Source organism: Lampris incognitus, chromosome 17 (assembly GCF_029633865.1).
Source record: "Lampris incognitus isolate fLamInc1 chromosome 17, fLamInc1.hap2, whole genome shotgun sequence".
NCBI classification, from domain to species: domain Eukaryota; kingdom Metazoa; phylum Chordata; class Actinopteri; order Lampriformes; family Lampridae; genus Lampris; species Lampris incognitus.
In genome coordinates this window covers 43806934-43826792 of record NC_079227.1, presented here as the reverse complement: position 1 = coordinate 43826792, position 19859 = coordinate 43806934, and the positions used below count along the sequence as shown (strand labels likewise).

At 42.7% G+C, this 19859-nt stretch overlaps 1 protein-coding gene across 1 annotated transcript in view; it reads right to left on the bottom strand.

Moving 5' to 3' along the window:
• ryr2a (ryanodine receptor 2a (cardiac)) overlaps positions 1-19859 on the bottom strand; it is a 1161183-nt gene that overhangs the window by 250458 nt on the left and 890866 nt on the right. The window contains 1 exon segment of the mRNA XM_056296806.1: positions 4731-4937. Coding sequence (XP_056152781.1) covers positions 4731-4937 — 207 coding nt within the window.

The window sequence follows — 19859 nt, the reverse complement described above, 5'->3', positions numbered from 1 at the left end:
GCAAGCAATTGGGATGGCTGCTCAGGTCAATGTGCAGCCTACCAGTCAATCAATGTCTGCTGGAAGGCAGACACACAGGGAAAATGCACCTGCTGAAACTGTGCAGGACTACTATCATCGCAACATGGCTAGCTGTCAGCACATTCTCCAAACTGCACTCAAGGAAATTAGAACTGACCAGTGTTTTCATTCCATAAGTGTCAAGACAAAGACATGGACAGCAACAAGAGAGGCATTGACAGAGAGTAGAAGAGACAAGTGGGGATGACGAGAGGAGATGAGAGACATCAACAGAGAATACACGGAGAGGAGGAGAAAAATAGAGGGAGGACAGAGACAGACAAATACATGGACAGCAAAAAAGACAGGTGAGGCATTGACATAGATCACAAAAACGCTAGAGGAGAGGAGAGGAGAGAGAGAGAGCGAGAGAGAGAGAGACTGTCCAGAAGAGATAGACAGCAACATGAGAGGAGAGGAGGAAAGACAGTAACAGACATGGAACATGAGAGGAGAGACCCTAGGAGAGAGGAGAGGAGAGAGACAGCAACAGAGAAAGTGAATGGACAGGAAAGAGACAGACATGACATGCAGCAGAAGAGAGGGAGAAACAACAATGATAAAGGAGACAAGAGAGCCAAGAGAAGAGAGGAGTGGAGAGACAGCAAAGATATTTGTAAGATGTATTTATTTAAGGGACAGTGCATAATAATGAACATTTATATTCAAATGTAACATGCCAGATTTGGCCACCAGACTAATTTTCATCTGTTGTCCATTGGCAGGTTGATGTTACAGAAAGAGAATGTGAGAAGAGAAGAAAGAGAGACCAGACCATTACAGAGACAATAGTAGGCTGAGTAGGTGGACTGATGTGTGTGTGTGTGTGTGTATCTGATTTTTGTAAGCATGACTTTGAGTTATTAAATATGTCAATATTTGGAGCTGTTCAGTGGTGTAGGTCATTTGGCAATAGCCTGCATTATATTCCATTATATTTTGAATTGACACCCTGGTGCCCACATTTTGTGTTTTCCTTTACATATAAAGGCATTTCCACCATAAACTGGCACAGAAAAGGCACAGATTGATGCAGAAAAATTCACCAGAACCCCCCACTTAATGTGTCCTCCGAATTTAAAAAAAAAATCAAATGGTCCACTTTTTCAGAAAAAAGAACCACCCCTTCCACCAGGCTGGCTATGGGCCTGTGTCACTTTAAGGGCATGGGCTATATCGTTTAATTAACTGAATTATCATTTTAACGGTATGTTTTTGTGGACACTCCTTGTATGTAACATGTTTACTGTTGTTATACTACTAGTACTACAACTACTACATGATATGTCAGCTAGAGTACTCAGCAGTTATGGAGATGAGACAGAGTCCTTCAAGGTCCACACAGAAGTTAAACAAGGCTGTGTCAATGCCTTATTGCTGTTCTGTCTTCATTGCCACCATCCTCAACCTCAGGTCCCAATCTGCCTCAGGGAGTCAAAATCACGTACAGGACTGGTGGGAATCTTCAGATTCAGGGCTAAAGGTAAAGCCACCACCACATCCATCATAGAGCTGTAGTATGCCAATGACATCCCCTCGGGGATGAATAAAGTATTCTGGGTCTGATTCTGATTTGTGTCCCTCATAGAAGAGGAACAACAGAGCATACTGGACGTCTTTGCAAAGGCACACAAGCAGCTTGGCCTGGCTATTAACATAAAAAGACCCATATCCTCTATCAACGCCTACCCAACAGAAATATGCCCACTCTGCCCCATTCATCTCTGTAGAAAACACCAGACTCGAAAACATGGAACAGTTCCCATATCTTGGCAGCTTTCTCTCCTCCAAAGCCAACACTGACATCCAAATACACCGTCATCTCAGGTGTGCCAGCTAGGCCTTCTCAAGAGTGAGTAAAAGGGTTTTTGAAAACCTTGACCTTCAAGCCAGAACAAAAATTCTGGTGTACAAAGCGGTAGTGTTGCCCACCCTATTGTATGGGTCACAAACCTGGACCACATCTAGCAGGCACCTGAAGGCACTCAAGGCATACTAACATTGATGCGTCAGGAAGATCCTTAAGATTAGCTGGGAGGATAAGTGCACCCACTTTTGCGTCCTTGAGAAGGCCAACATGCCTACATTGCACCACCATCATTTTTTTTAACTGCCACCATCATGTAACATCAGCTGAGATGGACTGGCCATGTTCTCTGCATGTCTGACTCTCGCCTCTCTCCAAACAAGTCCTTTACTCTCAGCTCGTGACAGGATGCCATGTCCCAGGAGGACAAAAGAAGCATTATAAAGATAACATCAAGGCCCACATAAAAATGTTTGGCATCGACCTTAACACCTGGGAACAAGCAGCAAAAAAGAGGGACGCCACTCACAACACAGATATACACACAGACACAACTCAATTGAGAATGTGACCTAGGATGAATATAAAGCAGAGAAGAAACAACCACAATAACATAGAAATACATATGAAGGTGTGGCTTGTGGGGTGCCTGCATGACTGTGGGGCCCATGGGTGGCTGTAGAGTCTGTCTGCTGTGGGTGGCTGAAGAGTCTGTCTGTTTTGGGTGGCAGCAGAGCTGCTGCTTTGGGTGGCTGCAGAGCTGCTGCTGCTCGGAGGCATAAGGATAAGTCACTGCTCTCAGACACCAGACTTTATTGGGATTCATCCTGTGCACTCACAGGTGTGGATGCTTCACAAACAAAGGGTGGACATGTCTCATGCACATACATACACACAGCTAGCATCTGCCTTACACACTCTCTCTGAATTACATCCTTCTTCATAGCCCCCCCCTTTTTTTTCTCGTCTTCTCCTTTATCTCTATAGAGCAGAATAAGCGGTTTAGATAACGGAATCACAGATAATCAATTTAACTATGTTTTGTTGAACACATCAGCGTTTATTTCTGTCTTTTTCTTAGCAGAGACATGTTGTAATTTTTCTTTTCTAAGTTTCCTTGTTTCAGTTGTGCTGATCGTCCCCCTTTTGTTTTAAATTTATTTCTGATTTTTCCTTTTATTCTCCCAATTTAGTGGCCAATCGATCCCTATTTTAGTTCAAACACCCACCCTCATACTACATGCGTGCGCCAACTGCATCTCTCCGGCCAGCATTCTGGAAGGAGACGCCTCGCCACTTTCATGACAAGGCATTCCAGGCCGAACCACTGCTTTTTCCCCACACACACAGAGACGCATTCATGTGACGAACACTAGCCGAATCCGCTCCCCTCCCGAAGACAGCATTGCCAATTATTGCTGCTTCATCAAGTCAGGCCATTGTCCCCCTTTTGCATAAGCAATGCTCAAGGCTTGTTTAGCTGATCCAACATGTGGAAGAGGGGGATTGGTGGCAGCTATAAATGTATATATATATATATATATATATATATATATATATATATATATATATATATATATATATATATAAAAAACCTTGTGATCCCACAGATCATCCAAATGACTGAGTTATTATAAAAAGTTCCTGATAATGAATAAAGATTGCATTTGCAGGTAGGAAATCTGAAGTCCACTTGTAAGATTAACTGTGTCTAGGACACGTTGGTAGACAAAGTCCCTGTGTTGTAAGCCAAGCCTGCCAACAGCACAGGTAAAAAAAAATAAAAATAAAAAAAGAAATATGTATGACGTTAGCAAGTTGTTAGTGGAATGAGTTAGCTAAGAAATACAGCAACACCAGCATCACGTGTGACTTCTCTGTGAACACTGTCCAACTGAAACAACAGACAACAAGCATGCTGTTTGTTTCTCTTTGGTCACTGCTGAGACAGGAGGGGAGGGTGGGGAGCGGCTTAGCTGCAAGTGTTGTTCTGAAATGTCTGTAGCACTACAGTCTGCACTCAGGTGGTCAGAAATCACTCAATGCAACGTTAAAAGCTATTGATCAGATTGTTACTCAGTATCAACCAATGCTGCAAGTTTAGTGTTTGGAATAAGAAATGAAAAAGGGACATCGATGCATTTTCATTGTTTTATATGCACTCTTATATGTGGAAATAACCATCGATGCAATAAAATTGAGATGCAAAAAACACAGTACCATAAACTCAAAATCACTACTATTATACAGACTGAGGACAAATTAAAGGAAAAACCTGAATGCTTGAGCCCTACAGTGAGGTGGTCTACAGTGAGGGGCTCTGGGGCTCTGTTATGCTGTGAGGCATTTTCCTGGCATGGTTTGGGTCCACTTGTCCCCTTAGAGGGAATGGTCACCGCAAATCAATACAATGTTATTCTGAGTGATCACCTTTTTCCTGTGATGAGACATTTCTATCCTGATGGGAGTGGCCTCTTCCAGGATGACAATGCCCCCATCCAGAGGACATGTGGGGTCACTGAATGGCTTGATGAGGATGAAAATCATTTAAATCATATGCTGTGGCCTTCACAGTACCAGATCACAAACCCAAATGAACACCTATGGGAGATTTTGGACTGACGTGTTAAACAGCGTGCTCCACCACCATCATCAAAACACCAAATGAGGGGATATCTTTTGGAAGAATGGAGTTCCATGCCACCAGCAGAGTTCAGAGACTTATAGAATCTGACAAGATGCACTGAAGCTATTCTGGAGGCTCGTGGTGGCCCAGCACCTGACTAAGACACTTTATGTTGGTTTTTCCTTTGATTTGTCACCCGTTTGTAGTTATTTTCTTTGCAAATTTATTTATACCAACCTTTGTGGTCTTGGCACCCTCAACGAGATTTCCTCCAAGAAAGGTGTTATAGAAAATCCTGCAGAATCCTCTGGCCATGCTAAATGCCACGTGGAGTAGCCCCACTAGGACTGACCAATAGAAAGAGACCAGTGTGCTCAACAGGTCCTTTATGGTCATCTTCTTCATCCTCTTAAGCTGCTTCTTCAGGTTCTTTAAGGATAGCACCTTGAAAGATGACAGAAAGAGAATGTTGATGGCAAACGTGTTTGGGTATTTTCTTGTGAGTGGTCTGAAAATTCAGTGCCATTTCACTTTTTTCAGTATGACTTGTTACTTTTCATACTATGAAAGAGGTAGTTTTTCAGTTTCTACATATAGGTGAACTTTGTTCAAAAAGCAACATCTTTCATGTTCAACAAAAAATTGAGTGTCGGAAAATTCAGAGATTACAAGATGTTTTTCAGTAGAACTGAGAAGGCATAACTTAAAAACGATAAGAAATTACATATTGCTTGTTACTAGAACGACCAAGACGGTCATTATGACCGTTTTGGATTTTCAAAGTTTAATAACTTTTTGGGAAAAAAAAGATACAGACCTGCCGTTCCCTGAATACCCCTAAAATTGCATATATTTGCATTAAAACGAGTTTTAGATCAATCACATAAAAAAAGCCATAATAAGATCTACCTAAAACGACCATGGACGGTCAACATGACCGTCTCATAATTTGCACGTGATCGTCCACGTCATGTCAGTATTTATGACGTGTGTTGGTCGCATAATTTTTTGCTTCGTGAAGTTCATTGGGCTGTCCTAGAAACACATGTAACCCAGTCAAAGGGTTAATAATGTTTGTTTGAGTATTAAATAGGCGAGCAGGTCTTAGGACCAGTGAGAGATGTGTTTATTGGGGAAGCCCCATCCCAAATGAGAGCGCATGTCTTTGATTCCTGTGCTGTGACAGAGTTTGTTCTTTTCCAGGAAAATAATTCAGAAGCATCCCCACGCTGGAGTCACATTTCACTTCGAAAAGTGTATCTATCTTTTAAAATAATAGGAAAAAAAATTATGTCATCTGCTATATATTATCAGTATTTTCCATGAAATGTCCTGTGAATCATTTGATGCACATTATGTATCAGATTTGCCCTGGTGAGTGAACGTTATTGCTAGCTCTAATCTAGCTGGCTAGCTCTCGTGAATGGGGGATGGTGGTTTTTAGCAGAGATGTGAACTGGGGATGATAACGTTTTTTCTTGAAAGAATTTGTGTTTTACTTTGGTCATTTTGCATGTCGACCTGACATAATTGTATGTATTCAGTTGAAGCCATATTCAACCTTTTTTAAGTTATATAGTTAAAACATAACTGGCACTTCACCAGTGTTAGGGGAGCCATTGTCTGGAAGATGGGCTAGGTGTGGTAGGTTTAGGCTACTGCAAGTCTAGCTGACTGTAGTTATGTTTGGGTGTTTTATCCAACGTATGTGTTGTATGAAAATATGTATTCTATGCAAATTTAGTCATAGCACCGTGTTTAAAGCAGGTTAAGCTTTAATGTCATGTTATTTGGCAGTATACAGCAGCATTGCAGTAGATGTATACATAGATGTTTATATCCAGTTATTAATTCTATTACAGTCATATTGAATAGAGACAATTACTGTATAGTATGTTGATATTGGAGTTGATTGGGCTATAACTAGTTTTGTTGTAGCAAATAACTAAGCCCTGTTTAAATAATATAGGTTGGGTCTTTTGACCGTCTTGATTGATTGATCAAGTGTTCCTGATGAGGAACTGGCAATCCACGCAAGGACCAGGAGAAACACACAGAAAGAAAGAAGAGTCACACACTGATCTTTCATCTGCCAGACACAAATACACACACACTTTTATTTTTATTTTCTTGAATTTGAAAAGGCCTTATTGTTTAGGACCCGGGTCATTGAGGATTTAGAGCATTGTTGTTAAGACAACTGTTATTTGTATGTTGTCCTGAAACTAATGTTTCATTCATCTTTTATATTTTATATTGAACTAAAATTCAATATTCTATACCTTTTTCTAACTCAGTGTCCGGCTCCTATTATTTCACAATTCAGCTCCCCACTGCTGCTATGAATCTAGTTATGAGGTGTACTTACTCTACAGAAGGGTTACACGGTAAAATTTGGCAAGCCAGCCAGGAGTGGTGTGAGACTGTACTGTGAATATATATGAGCAGCAGACAGATTTACAAATTTGTGTATTCGGTTTTTGAAATTTTGTATTGAAGGTTTTATTTCTACTTGGTATATGTTTAGAGTGAACTGCCTTGTAAAATGGATATCGTTACAGCTGAGAATATTAAAGTGCCCAACTCTCTCATTGTTAGTGGGTTGTCTAACACTATTGTAGATGAGGAAGTTTTTGACTACCTGAAGTTCTATGGGTCAATATCTAGGATAATCAAGATCAAAGATCCCCAATCCAAATATCACAACCAGGTAATAGTTGAGTTTCAACATGGCACTGCTATAGAGGAACTTGAGAGTAGCTTACCATATGATAGACAGTGTTCTGCAGATCCCGAGGTTGTGCATTGTATCCAGACCCTATCTAGCGTTTACAGTAGCCAAGTAGGTACTGTAGTGACTGGTACGTTCCTGCCAAAGCTAAAAGGTGTAGCCAAACTGAGTGATAAACCGTTTGAAGAGGTTTTGCGAGAGGACTTGGCTAGGATTACTAAGTCTACTGGTATAGAGAATTCCAGTGATGAAGTTGAGCCAAGTGATGAACCAGCTCCAAACCCACTACCGGGTAAACGGTCAGTGACACCTGCTGGTGATATTAAGAAAAGCTTCACCCCAGCTTCTGTAGAGGTAAACCGGACCTCTGGTGGAACACCATCTCACGGGGATCCTGTAACCACAGTTTCCCCTAGGGTAAGGGAACAAACACACGCTTTTCAGTTACCCCCTGATCAGTTAAGCACTTTTGAAGTACAGCGTGTAGTAGTAGAGCACATTGTGAAGAGTGGAGAAATAGGTTCCCAGTTTCACAAGTCCAAACTGAGACCCTTCTCGGGGAAGTCACCTCTTCCTAACCATGAGGTTGACTATGAGACATGGCACAGCAGTGTAGAATTAAACTTGTCCGATTCTACTGCATCCGACATGCAGTTAGTGAGGGAAATCGCTGATGGCCTGCTACCGCCAGCCGCCACTGTGGTTAAATCATTAGGTCCACAGGCTTCTCCAAGTGCTTACCTGGAACTACTTGACTCAGCTTATGCGAATGTCAAAGATGGAGATGAGCTTTTTGCCAAGTTTCTCAACAACCACCAGAATGCTGGAGAGAAACCCTCCAACTACCTGCATAGGCTACAAACATCCTTGAACACAGTTGTAAACAAAAAAGGAATCTCTCCAAGTGATGTGGATGCACAGCTCCTCAAACAATTCTGCAGAGGATGCTGGATGACATCCTGATTTCAACGCTTCAGCTAGAGCAGAAAAAACAGAAACCACCCACCTTTGCAGAGCTGTTGTTGCTCTTGAGCACTGAGGAGCACAAGCAAGTGGCTAAATCCAGCCATATGAAGAAGCATCTGGGGCTTACCAAGGCCAAAGCTCAGTCTAACGAACAGGTTGCATGTTTCCCTGGTGATGATGAACATGATGAATCTACCCCAGTTGATGTAAGCTCATCAGCTATGGTTGAAATCAAGCAGCAGTTGGCCACTATTCAAGCCCAGATTGCCACCCTAACAACTTCCAAAGAAGGGAAGCATGGGAAAAACAAAAAGAAGAAAGAATGAGAAATCTATGCCAAAACAAGAAAAGTCAAAGGAGCAGTTGCCAACTACCACGGACACAGTGGCCAAAAAGCTCAGACCCTGGTACTGTTTCCAATGTGGAGAAGATGGTCACATTGCTAATGCCTGTAGCAATCTCCCGAATCCAACTCTGGTTGCAGCAAAGAGAAAATAACTCAAAGAAAAGCAACAGGCTTGGGAAACTAAGTATGTGTAAGCAGATGCCCCTACTTTAAACTAGAAGTGGGTTCTGTTGAGGAACAAACAGAAACTCAAAGCCAAACAACCTGTCCCAAATCAAATGCAAAGAGCAGTGTCACTAAACTCAATAGGTCTTGACCATAAAGCGAAACTCCCCAAAAATACAATTGGTGACAAATGCATAGCCAACGTCAATGTGTCTGGTGTAGACTGCAACTGTTTGCTAGATACAGGTTCTCAGGTTACTACTGTATCCCAGTCATTCTATGACAAGCATCTCTCAGAACAGCCTATTAATCCTGTGAGCCATATTCTTGAAGTTGAGTGACCAAATGGCCAGTCTGTCCCATATATGGGCTATGTAGAGATCAGTGTTAAGTTTCCTAAAGAGTTCATCGACACAGAACCCAAAATACAAACCTTAGCTTTGGTTGTACCCGATGTCCGTTCTAACAGCAGTAATGTACCATTACTCATAGGAGCCAAATAGTCAACACCAAGGATGTTGTGGTGATCACAGACCACTTTACAAAGTATGCCATTGCTATACCAACAAAGGACCAAAAGGCCAACACTGTTGCCAAATGCCTTTGGGAGCAGTTCCTAGTCCACTACGGTTTCCCAGAGCGTCTCCATGGTGACCAGGGTCGTGACTTTGAATCTCAGACAATCAAGGAGTTTTGTGCATTAACTGGTATACGTGAGGTACGAACGAGCCCATACCATCCCAGGGGAAATCTGGTAGAGTGCTTTAATCATACACTGTTAAGTATGTTGGGCACTCTAAATGACAGAGAAGTCAAAATGGTGAGACCATGTAAAACCCCTCACACATGCTTATAACTGTACAAAGAACAAAGTTACTGGTTTCTCACCATACGAGCTTATGTTTGGTAGACAGCCCAGGCTGCCTATTGATATTGCCTTAGGTTTACCAGTCAGGAACCAGTCGTCAAAATTGCATTCACGGTATGTGAAAAATTTGAAGTCTCAGTTAGAGGAGAGCTATCAACTTGCTATTGATAATGCCAAAACGATAGCAAACAGGAACAAAGAGAGGTTTGACAAACAAGTGAGGGAGTCCACTTTAGAAGTAGGTGACAGCGTTCTAGTGCGAAATCTGCATCACTGTGGCAAGCATAAACTTGCTGATCGTTGGGAGTCCACAATCTATATTGTGAGAAAGAGAGCAGGAGATCTACCTTTCTACACAGTCTGTCCTGAGGGTCAAGAAGGTCCTACACGGATGCTGCATTGCGACCTCCTACTCCCTTGTGATTTCTTGTCTGAGACAGAGAAAGAGGAGCCTGTTAGGCCAACACCAGTTCGTAGGCCTAAGACAAGGCAGAATCCTATACTATAGGAGGAGGAATCATATGATTCAGAGGATGAAGCTGACAACTCTCAGTTCTATGCTGCAAATCCTGTTGCGGAGAGAAGATTCACTACAGTCTTTCATATCCCCAAGTTGATGGAAAAGACGACTGAGGTAGCGAATTCCATTCCACAGATGGAGGATTCACTAGCAAGCCCAACTGCTGAGGTTGTCCAGCCTACAAAAGACCTACCTGAGGTATTCTCTGAAGATGCTGGAAAAGAAGAGCAACTAGTCAGTGAACCTTCTGACATATCCCAGCCTGAGGAATCTCCTACTGAAGAAGGTGGAAACATTCCCAAGGTACCTACAGAAGTGAAAACCGACAATTTTGAAGATGCTGATGTTCCAGTGCCCAACTTGTCTAGTCCAGAGGACAATTATGCAATGGAAGGAGTCACTACCAGTGACATCACCTCAGCAGAACCTGAAGTAGCCAATCTTCAACCTAGTGATGAAACTGATGAAAATCCTCGGAGATCTGAGCGTTCAAGAAGAGCACCTGGGCACGCTTTACGTATCCAAAGCTGGGAACTCCACTTATTTCCTTTGCTCAAACCCTATTAGAGAGGTTCACCAAAGCACGTGTTGATGTCTTTGACAACCAAAATCTTAATGCAAACCCTTACCCCGAGCCATTTATATCTATGTAAGAACATGAAGGGACTCATGTTGATTAAGTAGGGGAGGGTGTAACCCAGTCAAAGAAAGAGTTAATAATGTTTGTTTGAGTATTAAATAGGAGAGCAGGCCTTAGGACCAATGAGAGATGTGTTTATTGGGGAAGCCCTGCCCCAATTGAGAACGCGCATCTTTGCTTCCTGTGCTGTGACAGTTGGTTCTTTTCCAGGAAAATAATCCAGAAGCATCCCCACGCTAGAGTCACATTTCACTTTGAAAAGTGTATCTATCTCTTAAAATAGAAAAAAAAACTACTTCATCTTCTCAATATTATCAGTATTCACCACGAAATGTCCTGTGAATCATTTGATGCACGTTGTGTTAAAACTAGCCAACACGGTCATTCAAGTACAATTCGTTTCATTTGAACACAACTCTGGTAACACAACTCACTGACAGCTACCCGTCATCAGACCAGCTCTCCTATTTAATACTCAAACAAACATTAACCCTTTCTTTGATTGGGTTACACTAGTTATAAGGTGTACTTACTCTACAGAAGTGTTACACACACTAGCGTTCTTCAGTGCAGAGAAATAGTCTAAACTTGATTTGTGATTACTGCCAACATGTCTGGTTACATGGCCAAGGTTGTCCCTTGTCTCCGATTCGGTTTATGGACAGGATCTCAAGGCACAGCCAAGGTGAACAGTGTGTCCATTTTGGGAACCTCAGAATTGCATCGCTGATCTTTGCAGATTATGTGGTTTTGTGGGCTTCATCAGAATGCGACCTCCAGCGCACACTGGGGCGGTTTGCAGCTGAGTGTGGAATGGCTGGGATGAGAGTCAGCACCTCCAAGTCTGAGGCCATGGTTCTCTACCAGAAAATGGTGGCTTGCTCCCTCCAGGTTGGGGATGAGTTGTTACCTCAAGTGACGGAGTTCAAGTATCTCAGGGTCTTGTTCACGAGTGAGGGTAAGATGGAGCGGGACATTGACAGGTGGACTGATGCCGCATCAGCAGTAATGCGCTATGGTCATGAGGTTTGGGTGGTGACCGAAAGGGTGAGATCGCAGATACAAGCGGCTAAAATGAGTTTCCTCCATAGGGTGTCTGGGCTCAGCCTTAGAGATAGGGTGAGGAGCTCGAACATCCGGAGGGACCTCAGAGTAGAGCCGCTGCTCCTTCGCATCGAAAGGAGCCAGATGAGGTGGTTCGGGCAGCTGATTAGGATACCTCCTGGGCGCCTTCCTTTGGGGATTTACCGGGCATCGACAACTGAGAGGAGACCCCGGGGTAGACCCAGAACTCGCTGGAGGGACTACATGTCCAATCTGGCCTGGGAATGGCTTGGAATCCCCCAGGAGGAGCTGGAGGGCGTTGCTGGGGAGAGGGACGTCTGGAGTGCCCTACTTAGCTTGCTGCTACTGCGACACGACCCCGGAGAAGCGGCTGATGATGAATGAATGAATGAATGTCTGGTTACAGACGCCATTACAGACGCACAATGACTACCACCAAGGCACTGCAGTATTTACAGGCGTTGGACAGTGGCCATTTTAAACTGTTTAAAAATAGTATTAAAAATTGTGAAAATGTTAATTTTGGCATCAGTTAGTTTGTTAACAGACATACTAACATATGTAATGCATTAAGATCTCAGTTGGGTATTTATGGTGACGGAAAATGGAGTTTAAAAACTGTGGCGGTCAAAATGACTGCCCATGGTGGTTCTAGTAGTTTTTACGTTCTGATCATTGTTTGGGACTGTTTCAATATTTATTTTCAGTTCTTTTTTTACAGTTCACGTTTTATAGGCCTTGTTACGTTTGTTAGATCAGCAATATTTTTTTCCGTTTTGTTTTTCAGGTAATATTTTCACTTTTTCAGTGTTGCTATTCAAGCTCAACCATGTCTCTCTGAAGTTTAACTTGTTTAAAAATAGTATTATAGTTGTTATTATAGTTGGCCGCCATTTTGACCGCATATGGTCATTTTAGGTAGGAGTGAAATCCCGGTAGCATTATATCACTATAATACTTTAAAATAATGGCAACACATTACTATAATATCATTTTTGTTATGCTGACACTACAATGAGAGCAACTCCTGCCTGGAATACATTACATCAGTCAGAATCAGAATCAACTTTATTGGCCAAACGTGCCTATATGAGGAACTTGACTTTGGTACACAGCGGCTTCTAGAAAAAGCTAGATTGTTCCACCTTTAGAATTATGATCATTAAACCCATTTTATCTTAGCCATTAGTTAAAATTGTTTTCAAGTACAGTAGATATAAAATATCTACACAACCCTGTTAAAATGGCCAGGTCTTTGTGATGTTAAACAATAAATCACGTCAGAAAGTTTTCACCCTTAATATGAAATTGCAACCTATAGAAATAAATTGAAAAACAATCTGAAACATTTTAGAGGAAAAAAATACAAAACTTAATTAATCTCACTCACCTGGTTGCATATATTTTATTGGGGATGTGGCTGAGTTCAGAATTAATCAATCACATCCAAACTCCTATTAGATAGTAGTTAGTATACAGCTGCCATCAATTAAAGTGACTGTGATTAACCCGAAATAAATTTGTTCAGTTGTTACAGCTGTTGTTACAAGTTGTTACAGCTGTTGCAAATAACGTTGTTCAGTTGTTACAAGTTGTTACAGCTGTTCCTGTAGGGTTTTCCTGACAACTGCTTGGTTGCATCCAACTGCAAAAGCCATGTTCTACAAAGAGCTTACAAGCATGATCAGTATCTCATTGTAGAAAGGTATCGATCAGGAGAGTGGTACAAACAAATTCACAAGGCATTAGATAAACCATGGAACACAGTGAAGACCATCATCCACAAGTGGAGAAAATATGGCAAAACAATGACATTACCAAGAACAGGATGTTCCTCCAACATTGATGAAAAAACAAGGGGGGGGAACGATCAAGGAAGCTGCCAAGGGGCAACATTAAAGGAGCTGCAGGAAGTTCTGGCCAGTACTGGTTGCTCCCTACATGTGACAACAATCTCCCATATGTTTCATATGTCTGGGCCTTTTCACACACCAAAAAAACAAAAACAAAACAAAACATCCAAGCCCAGCTAAATTTTGTAAAAAGATATATCATGTATCTGAACTTCTTGGCCATAATTCTAAAAGGTATATTTGGTGCAAAAACAACACATCACATCTTACCCACAATGAAGCATGGTGGCAGCATCATAATTTGGGGATGCTTTTCTTCAGCCGGAACTGAGGCTTTAGTCAAGGTGGAGGGAATCATGAATAGCTCCAAATACTGATCAATTTTCACTTCCGCCACAACAGGCCCCTAAGTCCTAGCCAGACTCTTCGCTTGTGTAGCCACCCCCCCCCCCCGGGTGGTGGAACAAGTTACCAAACTACATTTGATCTGCTGAGTCCCTCTCCATCTTTAAGAAGAAGCTAAAGACCCAGCTCTTTCTCAAACACCTCCACACCCGATGGTTTAAAAAAAAAATCGCTTCTATGCACCCTATGCACTGCCTTTGTGCCTGTTGACATCTACATCTATGTCCTATAGGACTTGAGCCTAGTTTTTTGACACTTATTTGCATTGTCGCCTCCTGACTAGATCCTTGCTTGTGTTGTTCTAACTCTCAGATATACGTTTCATTGGATAAAAGCATCTGTTCAATGAAATTGTAAATTGTAATTGTGAATTTTGGCGCAAACCTCTTCATCTACAGCTTTCTAGCTGTAGATGAAGAGGAATTTCACCTTCCGGCAGGCACGACAACGACCAAAAGCATATACATCCAGGTCAACAAAGGAATGGCTTCACCAAAAGATGATCAATATTTCGGAATGGCCCGGCCAGAGCCCAGACCTGAATCCAACTGAAAATCACTGGGGGAGCTGAAGAGAGCTGTGCATAGGAGACGCCCTCATGATGTGATGGATCTAGAATGTTTTTGCAAGGAAGAGTAGGAACATATTGCCAAGAATTGCCAAGCTGATAGACTCTTACCGAAAAATCCAGAGTTCTGGTATAAAATCAAAATGGGCTTCAACAAAGTATTAGTCTAAGGGTTTGCACACTTATGCAAATTGGTTACTGTACGTTTTTTTTTAATCCCTCAAAGGTTTTATTTTGTTTTTCACTTGAATTTATAGGTCCAAATTTCATTTGATTGTTTTTCCTTAACCATTTCGGAACTCATCAGTGTTTTGGCAACTGGCAATAGTCTAGTCACTATCATGAAGTGGCCATTGTGTCTGTGAAACCAACAAATTATCAAGAGGGTGCATCACACCAACATTAACAGACAAGACTGACTCATTGAAAAAAAAATGCCCCTTTAACAGCTAGAATGCTTTGGGCACATCTTGCTTTCATCAGAGCCATGTAGACCAACTAGGCCATTATATATAGCGGCAATTTGGCAAGGGCACCCATATTAACATAAAATTCAAAATGGAGAATCCTGCCTGCCCACAGATATACATCCGATCATATCCAGCGATGATAATTTTTTATCGGAAACTGTCTGTGGTATCTATTACATGATGCTGACTTTGGTTTGGAATTGAATGGGTTTGAATTGCGGAGAGATTTACTGAAACAAAGTTGTTCATCAGTCAAGTTCAAATGCAGAATTAAGGCTATATTGTTCTTTGTCAAAAAAACCAAAATCCCCAGTTTTGAGCACAACAGGATGGGAATTTTAAAAGAGCAAGCACTAGAGAAACAGAGGGTCTTGCTGTTCTCCATGGATTGTGACCTTGTCGTAGTGGAGAAGCTTGCGTGTTCCTGTAATCCCAAGAGCAATGCCATTTGGAGTTATGCCCCTGGTAGAGTCACCCATGGTGGTAAGGTCAAGGGGGAGGTCCCTGACAAATACTAATCCAACCAAAATCTCAACAGTGGAACAGGCGGAAGATGATGGCTGACATTAGGGAAGTATGCCGGCAGCCATACCAACATGTACCCTGGCTCTACCAAATGACAGAAGCTAAGCAGGTATGGGCTTGGCTAGTACTTGGATAGGAGACCTCTCAGGAAAACTGAGTTGCTGCTGGAAGTGCTGTTGGTGGGCCAGTAGGGGACCATCTTCCCTCTGGTACTAATAAAGACAACAAAAATCAAATCCCAACGTCCCAGTGCAGTGATCGGGACACTGCTTTAGGAGATGCTGTCCTTCAGATGAGACGTTACACTGGGACTGTCACTGTGGTCACTAAAGATCCCAGGGCACTTATTGCAAAGAGTAGGGGGTTCCCCAGTGTCCTGGCAAAATTCCCAACCTGTTTCTCTCCATCTGGCCACCTAATCATCCCCCCATGTAATTGGCTCAATGATTCCTCCCTCTCCACCTCAAGCTGATGTGTGGTGAGTGTTCTGGCGCAAAATGGCTGCTGTGCATCACCCAGGTGGGCACTACACATTGGTGGTGGTTGAAAATGAGTTGCCCCCTTCAATGTGAATCGCTTTGGGTGTCTAGAAAAGTGCTATATAAGTATATGATGACGATGATAATGATGATGATTATTATATTATTACTTTCATGTTTCCTGTTTTACATCCTGTAGAGCCGGGTCCAAACTATGGACCTGAGGCACTATAGGGCAGATGTCACTTGATTGACAGTACTCGTAATATGTGGGCTGTTCCGAGTAGGGCGATCTTCTGGACTGCACAGATGTTGATGTTGCCTGGGATACAATTGGTGAAATTTCCATTCCCTTCTTCACAAGTCCTAGAGCTCCGATGACCACTGGTGTTGTTTTGGTCTGTATTCCCCACATCCTGTTGATTTCAATCTCCAGGTCTTTGTACTTGGTCAGCTTCTCTGTGACTTTCACTGAGGTGGTTTTTTCGGATGGTGTTGCCATGTCGACGAGCATGCACCTCTTTTCCTTCCTGTCCTTGATAATGATGTCGAGCTTGTTGGCTTTTATCTCTCTGTCAGTGTAGATGGGCATGTGCCAGAGGATGGTGACATCATTGTTTTCAGTGACCATTTTTGGCTGATGTTCATACAACTTCTCAGTCGTCTTGATCTTGTAACTCCTGCAGATCTTCTAATGCAGGTATGCTGCTGCCTTGTTGTGCCTGTACATGTACTTGGTCTTTGTCAGTTCCAGGCAGCCTGAGACAATGTGGTCGATGGTTTCTTCGTACATTCCACAGATTCTGCATTTTGGGTCTGTTCCATCTTTGATGATGCAATGTTGATAGTATCTACTTGCCAGGCTCTGGTCTTGTGCAGTGATTATCAGGCCCTCTGTCTCTGCTTTCAGCCTGGTGCTCCTCAGCCACTGGCGTGTCTTTTGTTGGTCCACATCTGTGTCTTTCATTCTTTTTGGGTACTTCCCGTGCATTGCTTTGTCCTCCCAGGTTTTTTGCAGTTGCCGCTGGCCATGGTGTTTTGCCTTCTGCTTCACTCATTTGGTGTAGATGGTATTTGCCTCATTTTCTGTTGGTTGGTTTTTTTGGGACATCAAGCTCTTTCTTGAATTGTGCAGCTTCTTTATTGATGGAGTAGATCTGATGTTTTACTATTCGGAGGAGTGGGTCATCTGTTTTTGTCAGGTATGCATCCAGCCCGATAGTGGTAGTCTTGAAGGTCAGTTCGAGTTGGACTAGGCCTCGTCCTCCTGAAGCTCTTGGTAGGTACAGCCTGTGAACATCTACTTTCAGGTGGTGCAGCTTCTCCATGGTCAGCATCTTTCTTGTCTTGGTGTCTAGTCTCTTGATGTCGTGTCAGTTTCCAAGTGATGATGTTGAAGCTGTACGTCACTACAGGTATCACTAGGGTGTTGATAGCTTCAATTCTGTTAGCCGCATTGAGTTCGCTCTTCAGTACCATACGCACTCTCCTGTGGTACTCTTTCTGGAGCTTCTCCTTCATGGTTGAGTGTTGTATGCCATCTCCTTCGTTCACTCCTAGGTACTTGTATGTGCTATCTTGGTCTAGCTCTTTGAGTACAGTGTCAGTGTTAAAGTCTAAGTCTGCAGTCTTGGTAAGTCTTCCTTTCTTGAAAGTGGCTTTGGCACACTTGTCGATTCCAAATTCCATCTTGATGTCATTGCTGAAGGTCTTGACAATGGTGAGTAGACCCTTCTGCTGACTGTTGTCCTTGGAAAAACGTCTTGAGGTCGTCAATGTAGAACAGGTGGGTCAGTTTGCCACTCTGTGATTTGTACCCATAGCTGCTGTTGTTCAGTAGATTGCTGAGTGGTGCCAGTGCAAGGCAAAAGAGCAGTGGTGATAGTGAGTCCCCTTGGAAGATTCCGCTTCTGACGTTGATCGGTCTCGATGTTAACGACCCCTTTGCATGATGGAGATTCAGGGTGGTCTTCCAGGTCTTCATGCTCCCCATGATGAATTTGACAGTTGTTGAGCAGACTCTGTAGATCTCGGTGCTCTTCTCAATCCAGGGGTATGGTATGCTGTCAAATGCCTTCCTGTAGTCAATCCATGCTGTTCACAAGTTCTTTTTCTTCGATTTGACCTCTTGCAATATGGCTTTATTGATGAGTAGCTGGTCCTTGCATCCATAGCTACTTTTCTTACATCCCTTCTGTTCTGCTGGTAACAAGTTTTTTTTGTCGAGGAAGCTATAGGTCCTCTCTGTGATGATGGAGGTGATGATCTTGTACATTGTTGGTAGTCAGGTGATGGGTCTGTAATTCTTTGGGTTCTGTGTCTCCTCTGTCTTTGGGGGCAGGTATGTGGTTCCCCATGTGAGCCATTTGGGACATTTCTTTGGGTTCTTGATGATATCGTTGTAGGCCCATGCGAGGTCTTCGTGGATGCTGGGCAGGTTCTTGATCTAGAAGTTGGCAATTCTGTCTATCCTGGTGCTTTCCAGTTGTTGGTATTGTTGATGCCAGCAGTGGTCTCTGTAGTGTTGATGTCTGACCATTCTTGGTTCTGTATGTGTTTGTATTGATCCTGTTGTTGCTGGATCCACGTAGCTCCCTCATTGTGACTTTTTTTGTTCTCCCAGACCTTACTCCAGAACTTCTCAACTTCTTCGATTGTAGGTGGTTCATTGATGTCTAACTTCTTCTTGCCCAGCTCATGATATAATTTTTTGGCAGATTTTTTGAAGATTTTGTTTTACCAAAAGAACTTGCTCCTCTTGTCGAATCTCCTGCGTCTCTGTGCCTTTGATTGAATCTGTTGTTTCAGCATCTCTTTGGCTATTGGTATATCATTCTTCTGTTTGATGTTGAGCTTTCGTTACAGTTGTTTCCTTTTTCTCTCTTTGATGTTGGAGTTCTTTTCGACTTCACTCAGGAGTGATAGTTGTCTCCGCAGTTTCCTAATCTCCTTCTCACTTTTCTCCGTCCAAAATGGTTGTTTTCTCTTCCGTTTCTGTTGTTGTCTTGGTCTTTTTCCTACTGTGTCTGTCATGGCTGAAGTGGCCGCATATATGAGCTGGTTGATTTCTGTGAGGTTCAATGGTCTTGTCATCTCGCCCTTGATGTTTGGAGTGGTGGTCTTTCTTGATCTTTGGGATTATTAGTCGTTCTTCGATAGGAATTTCTTTCAGGGTTTCCCATCTCTGCCTGATGCTTACTGTCATCTCTGCTTCTTTCTCATTGTATTCTTCCTGGACTGCCTGTACTTGGTGTTGTACTTCTGGGGGGGGGGGGGGGGGTCCGTGATGGTGGTTTCTGCTTGTTCTTCTTCCTCTTCAACAGTTGCTGCTTTCTCGTCTGGTTTGTTAATGGTTAGCTCCTCGACGTTTGTGTTGGGGATGCACTCTTTGATCTTTTTTTCGTATGTTTTCGAGTTCCAGGTCTGTTTAATGATGTCACACCTGACATTGGCGAGTTTGTTGGCATCCAGATTCAATTTGTCCATGGGGTGTTTTTCTTGCCAGATGTTGTAAGCAGCTTTGGATGTTGACGTTACTGTCGGGTTTAGTGAAGCAGTGTAGAATGCTTCCATGACATCTAAACTTAGCACAAAAAGTAAGGAACTGTGTGTTTGGTAGATTATTTCTTTGTTGTAACAATGCTTCTTGGCAATAAATCTTATATCAGGCACCTGATTGTCAGCACCTGGGGTACCAGACGCTCAAAACAAGAGTCAATAGCAACAGCAAAATAAGCTGTTTGGCATTGCCAGAGAAGATTTGGC